Source organism: Miscanthus floridulus, chromosome 2, assembly GCF_019320115.1.
Source record: "Miscanthus floridulus cultivar M001 chromosome 2, ASM1932011v1, whole genome shotgun sequence".
Taxonomy (NCBI): domain Eukaryota; kingdom Viridiplantae; phylum Streptophyta; class Magnoliopsida; order Poales; family Poaceae; genus Miscanthus; species Miscanthus floridulus.
Genome location: NC_089581.1, coordinates 180,546,740 through 180,566,090, shown reverse-complemented (window position 1 = coordinate 180,566,090; position 19,351 = coordinate 180,546,740). Strand labels below are relative to the sequence as shown.

Below are 19,351 nucleotides of genomic sequence, written 5' to 3'. Positions count from 1 at the left end.
GTACACCATTTCCAAGTGACTTTAGCATTACAAAAATATGTTGCGAATATAATTGACAAAGCAATTAGCCAATCGAGTGTTTTGTAGTTCAGTTATAACTAAGGCAATAGGACATTACCTGAACAATACCTAGAGATGACTTACAAGCATAGTTTGCTGTAAAAAAGGTTGAAGAACTTGATAACAGTACTAGGTTACCTCATTCTCACTCCATATCATTTTTTTCACCAACAGGACTCAATGAATTGTTTCCTGGGCAGCGCCTAGCATCATGGTTATTGCTGCGACACTTTTTGCAGTGCCGTGATTGTTTCACGGCTCCTGAAGCTTGATATCTGGTGCGCTTCTTACGAATCTTCGCACTTTTAATCCTGACTTCTGCTTCGCCCTTGGGACGCACATTAGAAGGCCTGCCCATGGTACGGTTCAAGAGTGGAGGCTTGATTGAATTTAAATTGATAGCAACACCGCTTCTGCTATCAACTATCTGTAAAGGTCTCCCCTCACTATCGGAGAAGACGTCACTCCTAGATTTTCCTGCTCTGAAACCTTCTGATCCACTAGATTCATACCCAACCTGGCAGGTAGTCCTAACAGCATCCCTTTTTTCTTGCAGTTTTTGCAAGATACTCGTGGCCTGTTTCATTGCAAAGTCAAAGCTCTCCGAATCTGAATCAGCTAGTTTCGCTACTTATCTGAGAGTGCTATCTAGCATATTACGCTTGAGAACCTTTGACTGTACTGGACCACTGGGTTTCTCAGCTGGCAAGAGATGAGTTGGCTTCCTTGAAACGTGCAGATTTTGTCTATCTATTCATGATGTGTATGGCAGGGATCTCACGAACTCCTTTCTGAACCATAACCCTGCAACCAAAAGAACGTATCAAATAAACCATAGCCAAAGTAATGAAAATGTGGATGTGCTAGCAACAATGTGAAAATTGTGATACTTACAAGCAATGCATGGCAACAAAGAATGCCAAAATGGTTATAAAGACCACATTCGCAGTCATATACACCAGATTCTTCATCAACTGAAACCTTGAAATTAACTTTTGACCACTTTTCCCTACATTCACTCTCACCATGGACAACTTTGTAAACACTTGCTTCCTTACTGTCCACAACTATGTATGCAGTACTTCTACCTAGTCCTTCAAGGAATAGATGATATGCTGCCCTAGTGCACAACTTAGCTGCATGACGCTCAATAGGCCAACCAAACTTCAGTCGAATTTCGCACTGCATAAATAAACATATAAGGGATTAACCTTAGCTTCAACATAAAAAACAAAACTGAAAATTGAAAGCCTTCAAGTAGTAACCTGTTTGGTGTTCTTCTCTTCCTCATGATCTGCTTTCTCTTGCTCAGTGACAAGCTTGTTATATTGTTGCACAAATAAATTCAGTGGGGAGTTCCTTGGGACAAAATGCTTAAGAACATTATTTGTAGATTCACTGTGTTGTGTGCTAGTCATTCTTGCACAGAAAATATCTTTGAACCAAGCTTTGGCCCACATGGACCTTGATTCAAAGGCCCTAGTAATTTCTGGATTTCCAGAAAGACCATATTTACATAGCTGCCCATGAATCATCAAATTCTTGCTCTGACAGCATATGGTTCACCACCTTGTTGAAGTCGTCCGAAAATTCTTTGTGGTTATTGAACATGTGTCCCAGCATCTCAACAAGCTTCTTAAGGACATGCCACTTGCACCAACAGTGTTTTGTGTTTTTGAGCACTTGTCGTAGCGCTGCTTCCATAGCTGCAGCTTGGTCTGAACATTATGTTCATACATATGTCAAAGAATGCAATAAATAACATATTGAGAGTAATTCAAAAGTAAAAAAGGTACATACCAGTCAACATTGTAACCGGTGCTTTTCCTCCCATCATTTCAACAAATGTCTTGAAAGCCCAAGCAAAGCTTTCAGTTGTTTCACGTGTCAACAGAACTCCAGCATATATAACACTCTGAAAATGGTTGTTGACCCCAACAAACATTCCAAAAGGCATATTATATATATTAGTCTTATATGTGGTGTCAAATGTAACAACATCCCCAAAATGACTATACATCCTCCTGCTATTTCCATTGCTCCACATCAAGGAAGTGATCCTACAGTCCTTGTCCATGTGGAAAGAATATACAAAGTTTGGATCCTCATCGCGCATCTTCATGAAAGATAACATAGTCTTCTGAATATCATCAGCAATTAGGTCTGCAGCAATTTCTGAGCACACAGTTTTCAGATGCTTCTTGCTAAAGTAAGGTTATTCATAGACCCAGACATGCTACCCATGATGCAGTTTACTTTGCTCAGACTGACGTTGCTCTCACGCAGATAACGCACCATGTCCTTGGTAGCCTGATCAATGCTCTGATGTGACTTAAGATGTTGTTTCTCTCCACAACTCTCAACCAATTCATGGTTGTGCTCTGCAACAAATATGGAAACATAATATTCATTATTCTTGTTCCGAAGCAACCTAAGACGAGCCGGGCAACCACACATTGTTGTTGAAAATTTCGTTCCAGAACCTGGTTTCCCCTAAAAAAGAATGTGGAAAGAGTAATTTCAGTTCCATATGACATGTGAAGCAATTATCTACATCTCTCTTATCTAGATGGGAGCAAAAGAAATCTCTTACCGCTCTTTGGCATCTGTACTCCTGCATACTCCTATCCTTTGTCCCATCAGCTTTTTTGTTTCCATTTTGGTTTGTACCTTTCCGTATGCTGAAACCTACTTCCTATGAGTAAAGATTGTAGAACTGGTATGCATCTCCTAGTAATGGGAAGACAGCACCAACTTTGGGCAGGAACATATGTTCTTTTGTGCCATCGTTTGACTTCCTCATTGCTTCTTCTACAGCACCCATAATCCTTTCATTATGTGCTAATGGACTTGTCGTCCCCCACCTAGCTATCCTACATTTTGTAAAACAGACCATATATGAAACAAAAAATAACATCTAATGCTAAAGAAATCAATAAATTGTTCACTTCAGTAAATGATTGTGTGAGCTCAAGGTAAATATGCTTAGATTTCAAGGGATATAACCAAATAAGAATAGACTTTTATAAATATGCTTAGATTCCAAGACACTTTCATGCAACAAATCTATATTGACTAACAATCATCCAAAAGAGATGTAATTCTAAAAGTGTACAGTTCCATTTATCTTCACATGGTTTACAAAAAGATAAATCAATAACAAAAAATGCATTAAACAAATCAATTCAGTAGAGGCATCAAGGTAAAATACTACTATTACATAATAGTGCCAAGTACTTACGGTTTACACGGTCCATCTTCAGCAGAGGAGTATCCAACCACCACATCAAGCTCATTGTGCTGTATTGGTTGGTTCAAACACACAGTATCCGATTTATTGCCGTAATATTGATTGTTGTTATCCTCTTCCAAACCAGCAACTAACATATCCCCGTGGATTCTGTGAAAGCTTTGTTTTAAATATTAGTACTTTTTATTTGTGGATCCATCAAGTTATAAACACTTTTTAAATATTAGTTCTTTTTATTTGAGATATGGAACACAATGCCACTGAGGCACTGACAGTGAGATAACAGATTGTTTGCAACCTCATTTTTTAACAATTTAATCCAAAGAACTACAAATGGAAAAAATCTAAGCCTCAGGAAGCATACATCCAGAATATTTTCACATGATATTGTGCAATAAAGTAAACTAATCAATGTCAAAATCAAAGTTGCAGGACCAAGTATTCCATGAAATATTTTTAAAACACTAACCTTGGACATGCATCATCTTCACAAGAAGAGTATTCGCTGCTATTTGATGCTCAAATGACTGGTTCTCAGGAACAGCATCAGATTCATCGCCGAAGTAGTCCTCGGCAAAACTGGTGAATATAAATATATACTGCTGATAAATTTACTGCTAAATATATATTATTAACACAATCGAATTAAATACAGTAAGTAGTGCATAAATTGCATGTTAGTAAACCATTGGCCGGATAGGTTTTACTATCCCATTTGAATGGGACATCTCAAAATACATTCATTTTTATTAAAAAAAATGCATGGCTGGGAGCTCAATGCCTTGTCTGTTATAATCTAGTTCAATTCAAATTCACAAGGAACGTTTGCCTATTAGCTTGCCTGGCCAGTTGTCTCCACATTGGAACTGAGGTACTAAGCTCTGTCTGAACTGAATTTTAATTAGAGCTCTGTCTCTCCAGCACCAGGAAAACATTGTTACTTGTATAGTTAGTACTAAGCTCTAGTTGCGTCTCACTTTAACGATCTTTCCGGAAAATTAGTATAGTGAGGTACACGTTTACCCTCAACTGATACATATGTTTTGATTGAAGCCTTCTTTTTTTCTGACAGAGAGAGGCTCTAGTTTTCTGACAGAGAGAGGCTCTGGACACACATTAAGTTTTGTATTTCAGTATCGTCCGATCGCACTTAAAAAAGGCTCTAGTTTAGGCAACATTAACTGCATTAATGAATTGCAGAAAAAAGAATTGAAAGTCGTTAGAAAACTAACCTTTCACGCTGGTCATCCTCACTTGAAGAGTAACCACTTGCTATTTGTTGCTCGAAGTGCTGCATTGGCAGCTTTTCAAGATGAGTATCAGACTCATTAGCAGGTCGTACCTCTTCATATTTTCTGCAACAGTTTGTTTAAGCATAAAATTTAGTTAATCACTTAATCTGTGACACTACTGGCATTAAGCAGTGAAAAATTGAGAACAATAATTACCTACTGCAGTCCATGGAAATTGACTGGTCAACATTAGAATTGGTAGATGGGGTAAAATACTGATATTGATTGCTAGAAGAGACGTGGTTGTACCAAGATGCCAAAGAACTGCAAATTGATTCAAACAGCATGATCAAAGAAAAAGATGGAATAACCAGAGAGTTATAGATGTAAGCATGCTACAAACTAGTTATAGAATAAAGGGAAAAACATGATGTAAAACTAAAAATTAAACAAAACAAAAATACCTGAAAATAGAAAGCTGCATTATGTGCTCAGAAAGATTCAAACCTGTTTTGGGTAAGTCCATCTGGTGGAACAACACTCGCCATCAGAGCTAGGCACGAGGATGACGCGCCATGGATTATTACTGCTGACTGGTTTGGTGTGAGAGAAAAATACTGTTCTGACTGGAAATTTATAATCATTTACGACCAAGTGAACAGGCTGATACTGGTGGCAGCTAGGTCGAAGTAAAGGAAATAAAAAAACAAGTTGTGTATACGGATGTACAGATACAGACGGTATAGGTCTTGTTTAGTTGGGTGAAATTTAGTAATTTGGTTACTGTAGCACTTCGTTTTTATTTGGCAATTAGTATTCAATCATGGACTAATTAGGCTCAAAACGTTCGTCTCGCGATTTCCAACCAAATTATGCAATTAGTTTTTTTTCGTCTACATTTAATGCTCCATGCACGTATCGCAAGATTCGATGTGATGGCTACTGTATCACTTTTTGGGAAAACTTTTTGGAACTAAATAAGGCCATAGTATGTCGCAGGGTATTCGATGTTAAATTCATTTGTATTGAAGTTGAAGTAAAGGTGGCACGAATCACGAGATTCTTCATCTGACGTCTGCATGTGTGAGGGCATATGCCCTGCCGAGCAAATTTAACTTTCTCTGGCTCCATCTATGCCTGAAGAACTACTCATTATGAAAACCCTAGAATAATTGTATACTGATGAAGGTTTTTGAGTAGTTCGGCCGTGCATGTCTAACACAATCGTCTAGTGGTGCATGCATGCTGTGAACAGGAGACATCGTAGCATGGTGGGAGTATGATCCAGCTAGCTAAGGTAGGCCCCTTCCGTGCATTACTTATTAACTAATTAATCTCCATGGGCTGAGATCCCTGCACTGATTTCCCGTAGCTTTCCCTGGACCCTACACGTATGTGCAGGCAAAGCTTAACACCCGTTCGCTTTACTGTATCAACCTTGCTTATCAGCTATGATACAGTATTTTCTTTCTCATAACAAAACAGTATCAGCCGGCTTATAAGCCAACGAAACGATGAAGAGAACATGGTGTAAAGTCGACGGACGAGCTAAAGTTGCAGGGAATATCCATGGGGATGGGGCTCATTCACTGTTGCCACACAGGGGGAATATAACAGAAGATTTGTGGGTGCGATCAGGATGCGTGGGGCAGATTATGCCTGAGGTATGGTAGGGTTAGTTCCATCAGGATATTGCTTGCATGCCTGCACAGAATAAAGGGGCGTCCCTTCGTATTTCCACGTACGTAGTCAGAGACGGTTCTCCAAAGTCCAAACTGGCAGCTACTGAGAACGCGGGAATCATTTAACCTTACCCGCAGTATATAAGGAGACCTAGAGATGGATGATTATTTCAATACATAGACATAGATGGGTAATGTGCCGGCTTGGCATGTAATTTATCCAAGTTCACGGCTTGTCTTTTTTACCTCATGTACTCCTAAACTTTAGAAACATTGGACATCATATCTAGGGCAGTTTGGTTGGAACCCTAAGCCAGGCATCCATCTTAGCCTTAGGCATGCAAAAAAAAAAACAATGTCTGCGAGTGATGTCTAGGCCAGGTAGCTCCGGTCAATCCTCAACAAAACAAACCCTCAGTCAAGTTTGTTATTGTGTTTTTATAACTAAGAAAATATTCAATATGCACTTCCCTGACACCCCCACCCTACCCCACCTGACGCCCACGATTGAAATGGAGCATGCCATCGTCTTGGGTACCTCACGGACATGGATGATGTGCACCGCCATGGTCAAGGACAGGAACTGTGAGTTCTCTAGGGAGTGATTGGTTGAGTGTATTTAGCACAAACAAACTGCCGAGACATCAGAATAAGTTGTTTGGTTGCTTAGTCCATGAGCTGAGCTGTTGCCTGAGCAGGCGCAACGCGCGTCTAGGACTAGCTCATGGGAACGGGGATGAGTTTCCATTTCTTTCGAGGCAGGTAAGTGTGGTGCAACACACACGCAGTCAGTGGAGTGGAAAGCCATTGTGGTATGGGCGAATAGGGCAACTGATCATCTTTTAGCAATAGTCAGGCAAGAAAAAATACATGAACCAATTAGCTTTCTTGTGCATGAAATGAACCTAGCCAGCAACAGCCTGGCTCCACCAATCACACCCTAAGTTTGTTTTGGCAGAACCATGCTCCCCCAAAGGCTTGTTTCTTTGGCTGGCTGCTAGTCTAAGAATGGATCCAATGTAAGAGCAACCTCAACGAGAGGATGATGACCGACTCTGATACCGATGTCTTTTACAACCATGCTCTTGAGGACCTGGACCACACTGTCTTGACTCGCCCCATTACTTAGAGCTTATGGGCTCATTTGGGTTGGGACCCTGTGCAATTCCTCGAGTCCAGGTACGTACTTTATTTGTCAAGGTCGCCCCCTCACACTCCATTGGCCAAGTTCTCAAACTTGTTCCTCTGTTGATGGGAACTATGGAAACATCTCAATGGTGTCATCTTCTATCCTATGATTTCAAACCTCTCCCACCTTAGAAATGCAAGGTTGAAGCTCGCCCTTGGGGACATTGTATGCATCAGCATGAAGGGCTCATCGTTCATCATTGTGGCATGTCTGGTTAGGACAATTAATAACATGGAATGTGAGTTTGGAGGTAGCAATTTAGAATTTTGTTTGTTTGTTTTGTAGAAGTGGGACTTTTGGTAGAAAGAAGAATGAGAGGTTAGAGATCCAACTGACACCAATCACTAGAGGATAGAGGTGGTATGTGGAAATTGTACTGTTAGTGGAAGATGACTGCATCATCATAATGCCCATCATGAGCTATCGTATAATTTTCTACTAAAAAACCCACACACCAAACAGGGGATATGAATTCCTTGTTCAACTCTCTCTCGTATTTCTTTCCATTAACCAAATAAGGATTAGGACTAAAAATTAAATTCATACCTTAATTTTCTATATCAACTCCTGCCGCTAATTTCCATACCCGTTCCCACGTAATTGCCGAACACATAATATGTTTTGCATGTAATTGACAATTCTCACCCGTATTGTAATTCCTGTAGCCTCGTGGTTGCGTGTAACCGGTATCCACACCACCCATTTCTAGCCTAACCCCAGTCAGTGATAATCCACCCAAGTGGGAACCCTTATCACCTAATGTTTAATAAAAAATAAAATATTACTAATTTATTTAGAAATTAGCTATAAAGAATAGATAAAAATTACACCTTCAGATTTGGGTCATTTTCAGGGCTACCTACTTTATTCGCTTTTGGACAAAAAAATCGACGCTTGGCTAGAAAGAAGCTTTGACAAGCCTCATGTCCTCATCATCCGAACTATTCCTCCTTCCAGCGGGCAAAAGCGAGAGCCGCACTCTGATCTCTTAACACCGGCTAGCGGTCATCAGGAGACGAGCAGGATGGATGCCGAGCTCCTACAATGAATTGGCGCCTCACCCAGCTTATCTCGTTCCTTCCTGCACTGCATGGTGGTCAGAGTCATGTTCCGTCTCTCTCTCGCTTAGTATCACACCTTGGCACTCCTCCACCTCAGAATTATTTCTTTTATGCTATCTTGTTCTCCCTGGGATGTGTAGTTTAATTTGGTGCGAGAATATTTGACCGCAAACCGCGACGATGGCATAGGTTACGGGCTGCGAATCTGATGAAGGGCCCAACGAGCGTCCGCATCACTGCACGCACGGAATAGGTTCGCCTCCAGATCGCCGGAAAGCAAAGACGGCGAGATGGCACCGCCGTTCCTTTCGCGTGGCAGTGTGGGTGTTGCACCACACACCACCGACTGCTAACTGAAACCGCAGAACCGAAGCGTGTGTGGGACGATGAACAGATGATGTGACAACGGCAATGTGCCCGATATTTGATTGATTACAGTATAAACCAAATCTAGGCCTTATCTTTTAGGAAATCTAGGCCCCTTTCTATTGGATAATAATGATGATAAACTGTCACTGGGCCGTGTCACATGCTTGGGACTCTTAAATAGGCCTGGATTACACAGATGGCCTTAATGTAGGCCAGCACTTCCTCCTCCTACTGGGCTTCCAAATTTCTAAGAAATTCAGGAATCAGATAGCCTGACGTCGCCCTCCACGACCGCTCCCGGCAGTCGCTCCATCTGGGCTTCCAAAAGAGAAACGGCGCTGCTTTTACGCCTTAACAGGCCGTGTTGTTGGGCCGACACAACGTGCGGAGGAGGTGGACCACCTGGGCTCAGCTGCTCCATTGGATGGTAGGGAACGGCACGTCAGGCGATCTGATTTCCCAACAAAACATACAAGAGGGACGCATCTCTCCCCACCTCGCTTCGCACCTCTCTCGAGCCGCCGGCTCCTTCGCCGGCGTTGACGATGGGCGACTATGGCCACGGCGGGGGGCAGATGCGGGGCAACCCGGACTCCCGCCCCAGGGGACAGGGCCAGCGCCCTAACGTCCAGCAGCTCAAGCTCGTAAGTTACCGATCCCCTCCTCTCCCCCCACTAAACCCTAAACCTAGCTGCCTGATTCGTCTCTTATCTGAGGTTTGTTTCTCTTCGCTCGCAGATGGGGCAGATCCACCCGACGGGACTCACTCCCAACCTGCTCAAGCTCTTTGAGCCGCGGCCGCCGCTCGAGTACAAGCCCCCACTGGAGAAGCGCAAATTGCCGGCTTACACCGGTGAGTCGACGGATCTTGGGAATGTCTATTAGATGTTTTCAAGGGTTTGCTCACTGACTGACTGATGTGGCTACTGATTTGGATGCAGGGATGGCACAGTTTGTGTCGCACTTTGCTGAGAGCAACGATCCACAGTATGCAACGCCGGTGCCTAAGTGTGAGACCAGGGTATGTTTTTGTCTAATAATTTTAAGGTTTTGATCAATATTGGAGAACTAAAAAAAAGTCAGACACATACTTCTTTTTTTAGCTAAAATCAAGCACCTCCTATTTTTCTTGCACAAAATATTTAAGGCTACAGTGCAGACAAGGCTGTGCCTTGAAACTGAACATATAAAATCAATCAAAAGCTCAATAGGTTATAGTGCCAAAAAGATCAAAGTGGCTGCATTAGGGTTGGCACATCCAAAAACCATGCATCCTAGCATATACTTAGTTTGATATTACAGTTTGCATCGGTTTACCAAAGGTAATCAAAGGAATATGATGCAGCAGAGCAATAGAAATATGCTGATGGCTGGTGGTATCACAGCTACTTGGGTTGGCTGTTAATGCTGATGACAAAATGAGAATTTGAGAGAGAGAAGTAAATATATATATATATATATATATATATATGCTGAGTGTCCTAGGTGTGCCTGATATCATGTTTGTACAGTTTTCTCTAATCTGACTTTGCGATTGGGTTTCTGAGGTAGCTGAGTTATGCTGTAGTGCAAGTGCCCAACTGGATGGTGTATTATGTATTTGTTATAAAGAATTGCATCTTGTTGAAAGTAGCTTCCGAAATCTGCTTGTAGCACATGATATTTAGGGTATTACCGGTCAACTTTGGTAGTTGCTTCTGCTACAAAAGCATGCATGGTTTGAGTATGTTCCAGATATTTTAATGTTTTGACTTTTGAGATGAAAATCATGCATCCAACTGTGTGAAGGCATTGTCAAACTTCTTTCAGCTGAGATCACATGGGCCTAAATCATTCTTCAACTGCACAAATTCTGGCTTAATAATGCATTGGATTATGTCTTTCTCCATTTTGGGGCATATCATAACATTGTTCCACCCTTTTACTATTTTATTTTATCTTGTACCTGATTATATATATATGCTCTGTATACAGGCTGAGAAAAAGGCTAGGATTCGCAATAATAAGCTCGAGCAAGGTGCAGCTAAGGTTGCTGAAGAGCTTGAGAAGTGTAAGTTCTTACTTAAGGCATGGTGTCACCCCAATTCTTTTAAAATGATGGATGTATTAACATCATTGTTCTGATTTGGTTTTATGCAGATGACCCACAAAGTGACACCAATGCTACTGGAGACCCATACAAAACACTCTTTGTTGCTAGACTTGTAAGTAATTTTGCTTGAAATCATTGGCACATTCCTTAGTCCGTACTCATGAAAAATAGATGGCAAGTTATCTTTGTAACACCAAGCTAATTGGCTTTGCCATTGTTGCAGAACTATGAGACATCTGAGCAGAGGATCAAACGGGAGTTTGAAGGTTATGGTCCTATTAAAAGGGTAAGTAATGTGGTGAATTCCTGTGCAGGTGAAGTTATTGCACTTTGGTAAGGTTTTTTCAGTTCTAAAATGCAAACAATCATTGGCCAAAACTGTGGAAAGGTTGCCTCATTAGTTTATGGCTTCCTTCTAAGCTCCTCCGACAAGTGTTTGCGACACCAAGGGTCCTTATAATCACTCTGTTGCTCCATTTCATATCTGGAATCAAAAGTTGCACTTCTTCATTTTCTTTCTGGTTTCTGAAAACTTCCTTCGAAATGCTTTCATAGAAACTGGGAACTCTTTCAATTTTCGTAGTCATGGTAAACTTAGCATCAATGTTTTAATTGAACTTTAGTTTTTGGAGCCAACAACTTATTTGCCCTGTTTCATGCACAGGTATTTAGTGTTTGCTCTTGAATGTATTCCGTGACAACTATTTATGGTTTTTGAGCTGTGAATTCGATGATTTCTCTGTACTTCATTTTACTTGAATGCTTAATTATGAAATTAGTTCCAGAATAAAATATTTTCAGTAGTTTTATACAGTTCCAACACAATGATATAAAATGTTAGCTAGTTAAGTGTATTTAAACATCAGACAAGAAAATTTTCATGGGAGGGGTGTGTGGAGTAACTCTTGTCAGTTTTGTTGTGCTAAACTAAGGAAACATCAATCATCTCTGTGAGCACAGAAGGTCTACAACTCAACAGTCTCTCTTTTTAAGCATTTTTTGTACTATTTGGGGCTTAGTGGAATACATTTCAAATGAAAAATTATATAGGGTTCAGTCATGTATGCTCGCTGGTAATTTAGTTAGTCTGTTGCTTTGAATCATTGGAAAGCCATTTTAATATGTGCATGGTTGGTACAACCAATTAATGGCAAGGCATCTCTGGGAACACAAATATGCGTAAACAGGTAACTATGGCTGCACCTATCCGTGGCACAGGTTCTCTATTTCCTAGTACCTTTTTGTTGTCATCGAGAAAATTTCATGAGAAGAGCAAATTGCTAGTAATGGTTGAGTTGTTCTCTCATTCCACAAATTTGCATCTACCATATTGGTCAACTTGGGTAAACAAGCTTGAAAAATGCTGACAGTGGCACAAAATTGCATAGATCACTTTGTATTTTTCAAAAAGCAGTTTGTAGACAGGGATTTTCTACGTTATGTGGGCTTAATTGGGTAGGTTTGCTGGTGAGTATGGTATTTATAGTTCCTTCAGTTTAGCTATTAAAACTAGCACTGCTACCAAATTCTGGTTTTGTGGAGCAATCGACAACCTGACACAGCACTAATTGCATCTCTGAACTCCTAGAGTTGAAGATCCATCGATTTGTCCATAAGGGGTATACATCACTCACTTGGTATTTATCACCTTTCTGTTAACTTTGTTATCATTCTGTTCGTTTGGTAAACGAAGGCTGAACAAATTTCACCGATGGAGGGCGACTTGGTATAGTATTTAGTTCTATCGTGCAATGTTTTCAAGTCGCCCGATTAATCGTGATTAATCGCGATTAATCGTCCTAATCGGTTCCTGCTTACTGATTAGGGGTACCGTCGACTTGTACAAGTCGTCCGATTAATCGTGATTAATCATCCTAGTCAGTCCCGTGGCGACTAGGTTCGACTGGACGACTTGAAAACATTGCTATCGTGCACCCTTTTTGTTTAGTAAAATTCCCTGGTAAGGGGATATCCAATTTATTTCCCAACGTATGCCAATCGGCCAGACAGCGCTTTCCTCCAACTGTGTTGATCTGTGCTGGATTTCACTCCTCGTGGAAGCTCTACATGTGCAAGGTTAGCACGGCTGTTTTAGGCTTTATGCCTGTCTGTCGTGCAGCATAAAATATGCTAAATATTAAAAGAACAGCAAACACAATTAGAACTAATAATATATCTATTCTTAAGTTCAGTGGAACTTTCTTATTGAATATTATTTGATTACTATATTTGATCTTTGCAGGTTCGTCTTGTAACTGAGAAAGATACAAGTAAACCTAGAGGATATGCATTCATAGAGTATGTGCACACACGTGACATGAAAAGTAAGGTTCTCTTTTTTTTGTTGCAATTTCCCATTTGGTTTATTTTTTGACTCTCCTAATAACTTACATTTTCTCTGCTAACTTGGGTTCTCACCAGATGCTTACAAGCAAGCAGATGGGAGAAAAGTGGACAACAGGAGGGTATTAGTTGATGTTGAGCGTGGTAGAACTGTTCCAAATTGGCGTCCCAGGAGATTGGGTGGTGGGTTGGGATCAAGCAGGATGGGTGGTGCTGATACTGACAAAAAGGATTCCACTAGGTACATCTGTTTTCTCATTTTGACCACCTGTAAAAATAGAAAGAGGCACTGGAGTCAAACTTGTCACTAATGCTTATACTGGTCATATGTGTTTGCTTTGCTTCTACATGTTTGTGTTCCTTTTGAATTTTACATGCTTTTCTGTATGAGGCCTTCTGTACCATCTGATACATTGACACGTCATTGTTGTTGAAAGTTGTGATGACCTTAGTGTATTACTTGTGCTACATTTATGTTGGCATTACGATATCTAGTTGTTGTTAACACTTGTGCATATCTTATTATCAGGGAGCAACAGCATGGTGGGCGCCCTAGATCAGAAGAGCCTAGGAGGGATGATCGTCGTGCCGATAGGTAAGCCATGCCGAATTAAAGGGATTGTTGCATTGATGTCATACTTTTGATGCTTTATATTAATTGCTTCTTTCTGTAATTATTTTCACTCAAAGGGATCGTGAAAAATCTCGTGAAAGGGTACGGGAAAGAGACCGTGAGGAGAGGACCCGTGAACGTTCGCATGACCGGACTCGTGATAGAGATTCACGAGATGAGAAGCATCACCATAGAGACCGTGAGAGGACTCAGGACAGGGAGAGAGGAAAGGACCGTGAAAGAGAGCATGGCCGTGACCGTGACCGTGACCGTGATCGTCGTGACAGGGACAGGGATCGTGGTCGGGACTATGATAGAGAAAGGGATCGTGCTCGCTCTCATGATCGCCATCGTGAGAGAGGCAGGGACCGTGGTGAAAGAGATTATGAGCGCACCAGTCATGAACGTGACCGTGGTCACATGCATGAGAGGGATGCAGACTATGGCAATGGTGGGACAAAGCATGACAAAAATCTGTCAAGTTATGGGCAGGATTATGGCTATGGTCAGTATGAGCAACACAAAGGTCATGACGCATATGGTTATGGTCAAGATGGACGTGCGCATGAAACTGAACACTCAAAGCGGCATGAGCACGAGTATTATCGTGAAGCCAACTATCAGATGCAGCCAAACAATGCTGAACCAGAAGGCCCCGAGGAAGGCGAGGCATATGAGGAAGGCGACTACCAGTATCACCGGGCTGGTGAACACATGAATGAAGCTTGATTGCAGTGGTGAGATTTGCCTGCAGCTTTGTACCGATATACAATGATAATTCCAAAGTTTGTTCTTTGTATGAATTTGTTTCAGCTGCATAGTGCCTGTCAGTTATGTTCATCCATGTTGGGAAATTCTCAAAAGGAAGCAAAAGCATGCCCAACTGCGTGGATTTTGGAATTTGAAGCCTGTTGCTGCCAATGCCTTGTGGAATAAGATGTTTGTGTAATCTGGTTGTGGAGATCCATATGATTTGCCCTCATCCTTGTACTCTTCTGTTAAAAAGTTTTGTATGACAGATCCTTCAAATTATTTGTTCCAAGTTTTTGCATAACTTTAGAAATGTTGTTCCATTTTGTCTTCTAACAAAATGACTTTCAATCACTAGGATCATGCCTGTGTGTTGCTACGGGGAAAAAATAATATCATGACAATTTAAATTCAAGAGTGTGTTGTACAGTTACTATAATAAAAAAACAATATTTTGAGTGCGATGTTCACATCATTCTATTGGGTTAGCCTTTGTCCTCTGGGTTGCCCGTTTGGTGTCTACAGGATTGTCTGCACTGAGTCTAAGCGTTTGCTGCTGACTTTCATTCAGTGGATTACAAGCTAATTTTGATTTAGCGATCTTCTTTGCATCTGAAGATTTGAATTTCAAGCCGATATAAGGCAAAAGCATCATAGTCAATGATCTCATATTCATAGATGTGACATTCATAACTGTTAGATGGCTGTGGATCCATGTAATAGGACCTCTTCAGAACCCAAAAGTCCATCACCTGCTTCCTAGATTCATGCCAACCACGGCCGTTGTAATCTAGCAAGGACCACTGCTCCCGATTTCCACTGTCAAATGCCCTCCTTAGTTTGTCAAAGAAAACCATTCTATGATATATTCACCTTCAAAGATGTAAAGATCAAAAAGTTCTGCAATAATAGAGGATGGCTAAGGATTAGTAAAAACGTTCATCAGTACCATGTATAGGCACAAGTCATGAATGAAAACCTTACCAGGTGCATTCCACGGAGACTTTGCAGTAGCAGCTCCTTCATAGATAGGGACCCCAACATTTTTCCTTGGATTTTTGCACTGACACAAACAGCAGATTAATGCCTCTTGGACGAATCACAGTTATTTTGCCTGGAGCGCCCTCTTCCTGCACAGCCAAATCAACATGATACATGCTACAATAATCATGCCAACTTTCTGATCCAATAGCAGGCCTGGGGCAGTCCCAGAGAGCGCATTTTGGCTTCAAATGTAGAAGGTGCAGAAGTCACTGTTTTGAGCAAATCTGTCATGTGCAAGAAAATACCCCCAGCACTCTGTCCACATATACTCATGCCAAGGTATGGCTAACTCTTGTGGCAAATTGAACTGTGGATATTCCAGCTGAACAATCCCTTCTAGGTTATTAAGGACATCCAGATTAGACCCAGAAAGGTCAACTATCAAAGTTAAGTTATCATAATCCAAGTTCATGAATTTCTTTTTTTTTTTTCAAGATGGTTCAATTCCTAATCCCTGGAATGTGTAGCTTTGGTGCGAGAATATTTGACCGCAAACCGCGACGATGGAATAGGTGATGGGCTGCGAATCTGATGAAGGGCCCAACGAGCGTCTGCATCACTGCACGGAGTAGGCTCTCCTCCAGATCGCCGGAAAGCAAAGACGGCGAGATGGCACCGCGATTCCTTTTGCGTGGCAGTGTGGGACTGTGGGTGTTGCACCACACACCACCGACTGCTAACCGAAACCGCAGAATCGAAGCGTGTGTGGGACGCGTCTTGATGATTATCTTTTAGGAAATCTAGGCCCCTTTCTATTGGATGATGGTGATAAAATGTCACCAGGCCGTGGCACATGCTTGGGACTCTTGAAACAGGCCTGGCTTACACAGACGGCCTCTTGGGCTTCCAAATTTCGAAGAAATTCGTGGCCTGCTGTGCCAAAAATAAGCAAGAACCTTCCTCGGTCAAACACTCAAACTCGGCGGCCTCCGAAACGGGATCGAACCCAACACGGCAACACGCCGAAGCAACGCATCAACCGCCAGTCACCCACGACGCGAGAGGGAACGTCTCCATCTCCAGAACCTTCCGGTACAGTCTAGAATCCCCCACCCTCACAGTTGGCTGCCGGAATTAGCCTCCACGAACGGGTCCAAGTTCCCCACGACGCGCCCGTTTCGACGGCACCACTGTCCAGATCGCATCCGACGCCCGGGACGCGCCGGAACTTTCTAGAACCCCTCCCCGGCCACACAAACCTTTAAATCCAGCCCCCCTCGCCTCCCTCCTCGTCCACCGGTTCCTCCGTTCCTCCTCAATTCCTCCACCACGTACGCGCTGACCCGGCGAGTCCAGTAGATATATTTTTTTCCCTTCTCCCCGATACTCTCGACGAGAGCGTCTCTCCATGGCCGGAAAGGGAGACGGGCCGGCGATCGGCATCGACCTCGGCACGACCTACTCGTGCGTCGGGGTGTGGCAGCATGACCGTGTCGAGATCATCGCCAACGACCAGGGCAACCGCACAACGCCGTCGTATGTCGCGTTCACCGACTCCGAGAGGCTCGTCGGCGACGCGGCCAAGAACCAGGTCGCCATGAACCCCATCAACACCGTCTTCGGTAAGTCCAGCAGCATCGATCTTTCTTTTGTTATGTGAACGCTGTTTATCTGTTTGCTTGATCCGTTCATACGCGGGGTGTGGATCTAATACGCTGCGTGGTTTGTTGATCCGTTTGCAGACGCGAAGCGGCTCATCGGGCGGCGCTTCTCTGACGCGTCGGTGCAGAGTGACGTAAAGCTGTGGCCTTTCAAGGTGATCCCGGGCTCCGGCGACAAGCCCATGATCGGGGTGCAGTTCAGGGGCGAGGAGAAGCAGTTCTCGGCCGAGGAGATCAGCTCCATGATCCTGAACAAGATGAAGGACACGGCCGAGGCCTACCTCGGCACCACCATCAAGAATGCCGTCGTCACCGTCCCGGCCTACTTCAACGACTCCCAGCGCCAGGCCACCAAGGACGCCGGCGTCATCTCCGGCCTCAACGTCATGCGCATCATCAACGAGCCCACGGCCGCGGCCATCGCCTATGGACTCGACAAGAAGTCGAGCAGCGACGGCGAGAAGAACGTCCTCATCTTCGACCTCGGCGGCGGTACCTTCGACGTCTCGCTCCTCACCATCGAGGAGGGCATCTTCGAGGTCAAGGCCACCGCTGGCGACACCCACCTGGGAGGCGAGGACTTCGACAACCGGCTCGTGAACCACTTCGTGCAGGAGTTCAAGAGGAAGAACAAGAAGGACATCACCGGCAACCCCAGGGCGCTCCGGCGGCTGAGGACCGCCTGCGAGAGGGCCAAGAGGACGCTCTCCTCCACCGCCCAGACCACCATCGAGATCGACTCGCTCTACGAGGGCATCGACTTCTACACCACCATCACCCGCGCCCGGTTCGAGGAGCTCAACATGGACCTCTTCCGCAAGTGCATGGAGCCCGTGGAGAAGTGCCTCCGCGACGCCAAGATGGACAAGAGCAGCGTGCACGACGTCGTGCTCGTGGGCGGCTCCACCCGCATCCCCCGAGTGCAGCAGCTGCTCCAGGACTTCTTCAACGGCAAGGAGCTGTGCAAGAGCATCAACCCAGACGAGGCTGTCGCATACGGCGCCGCCGTCCAGGCCGCCATCCTCACCGGCGAGGGCAACGAGAAGGTGCAGGACCTGCTCCTGCTCGACGTCTCGCCGCTCTCGCTCGGCCTGGAGACGGCCGGAGGTGTCATGACGGTGCTCATCCCCAGGAACACCACCATCCCGACGAAGAAGGAGCAGGTCTTTTCCACGTACTCCGACAACCAGCCCGGCGTGCTCATCCAGGTGTACGAGGGTGAGAGGGCCAGGACCAAAGACAACAACCTGCTCGGCAAGTTCGAGCTCTCTGGCATCCCTCCGGCGCCCAGGGGTGTCCCCCAGATCACCGTGTGCTTCGACATGGATGCCAACGGCATCCTCAACGTGTCGGCGGAGGACAAGACCACCGGCCAGAAGAACAAGATCACGATCACCAACGACAAGGGCCGGCTGAGCAAAGAGGAGATCGAGAAGATGGTGCAGGAGGCAGAGAAGTACAAGGCCGAGGACGAGGAGCACAAGAAGAAGGTGGACGCCAAGAACTCGCTCGAGAACTACGCCTACAACATGCGCAACACCATCAGGGACGACAAGATCGCCTCCAAACTCCCGGAGGCCGACAAGAAAAAGATTGATGACGCCATCGAGGGGGCCATTAATTGGCTCGACAACAACCAGCTCGCCGAGGTCGACGAGTTTGAGGACAAGATGAAGGAGCTGGAGGGCATCTGCAACCCCATCATCGCGAAGATGTACCAGGGCGCCGCTGGTCCTGACATGGCCGGTGGCATGGATCAGGATGCTCCGCCGGCTGGTGGCAGCGATGCAGGCCCCAAGATCGAAGAAGTCGACTAAATGAGGACATTTTGATATATATAGTTTTGCTTAAATAATTACAAAGTGGATCCTAGTACTCTTTTTATGCAATTTCTTTTTTGGCCATATACAGGGCCCCTAGTTCATGTTATTATTACCCTGGCTAGTGATTGATTAGTATACTATACTTTTCATTCCTGCATGTATTTGTCTTCGAAAGGGCGGGCCTGATACAAGCGGTAGAGTCTTACCGCCTTTGACCGAAAGGTCCCGGGTTCGAGAAAATC

At 44.0% G+C, this 19,351-nt stretch overlaps 3 protein-coding genes and 1 pseudogene across 3 annotated transcripts; 2 read left to right on the top strand and 2 right to left on the bottom strand.

Moving 5' to 3' along the window:
* Window positions 1–205: 205 nt before the first annotated feature.
* On the bottom strand, window positions 206–2,718 carry LOC136537535 (protein FAR1-RELATED SEQUENCE 5-like). Its single transcript, XM_066529470.1, has 8 exons — window positions 2,654–2,718; window positions 2,544–2,553; window positions 2,356–2,441; window positions 1,861–2,264; window positions 1,577–1,778; window positions 1,326–1,419; window positions 955–1,242; window positions 206–637 (listed from the first exon to the last, which is right to left on the bottom strand). The coding sequence occupies exons 1-8, from the start codon at window positions 2,716–2,718 to the stop codon at window positions 206–208; spliced, it is 1,581 nt and encodes a 526-aa protein (XP_066385567.1).
* Window positions 2,719–9,310: 6,592 nt separating this feature from the next.
* LOC136535928 (U1 small nuclear ribonucleoprotein 70 kDa-like) lies at window positions 9,311–14,954 on the top strand. The gene is made up of 10 exons (XM_066528373.1): window positions 9,311–9,487; window positions 9,582–9,696; window positions 9,785–9,864; window positions 10,818–10,893; window positions 10,983–11,047; window positions 11,159–11,221; window positions 13,178–13,259; window positions 13,357–13,519; window positions 13,808–13,873; window positions 13,969–14,954. The coding sequence occupies exons 1-10, from the start codon at window positions 9,389–9,391 to the stop codon at window positions 14,618–14,620; spliced, it is 1,461 nt and encodes a 486-aa protein (XP_066384470.1). The 5' UTR covers window positions 9,311–9,388; the 3' UTR covers window positions 14,621–14,954.
* A 152-nt stretch (window positions 14,955–15,106) lies between these two features.
* Window positions 15,107–16,763, bottom strand: LOC136535929 (transcription factor VOZ1-like; annotated as a pseudogene).
* Window positions 16,764–16,917: 154 nt separating this feature from the next.
* On the top strand, window positions 16,918–19,266 carry LOC136535927 (heat shock cognate 70 kDa protein 2-like). Its single transcript, XM_066528372.1, has 2 exons — window positions 16,918–17,247; window positions 17,368–19,266. Exons 1-2 carry the CDS (start codon window positions 17,034–17,036, stop codon window positions 19,101–19,103), a joined length of 1,950 nt encoding a protein of 649 aa, XP_066384469.1. The 5' UTR covers window positions 16,918–17,033; the 3' UTR covers window positions 19,104–19,266.
* Window positions 19,267–19,351: the final 85 nt, after the last annotated feature.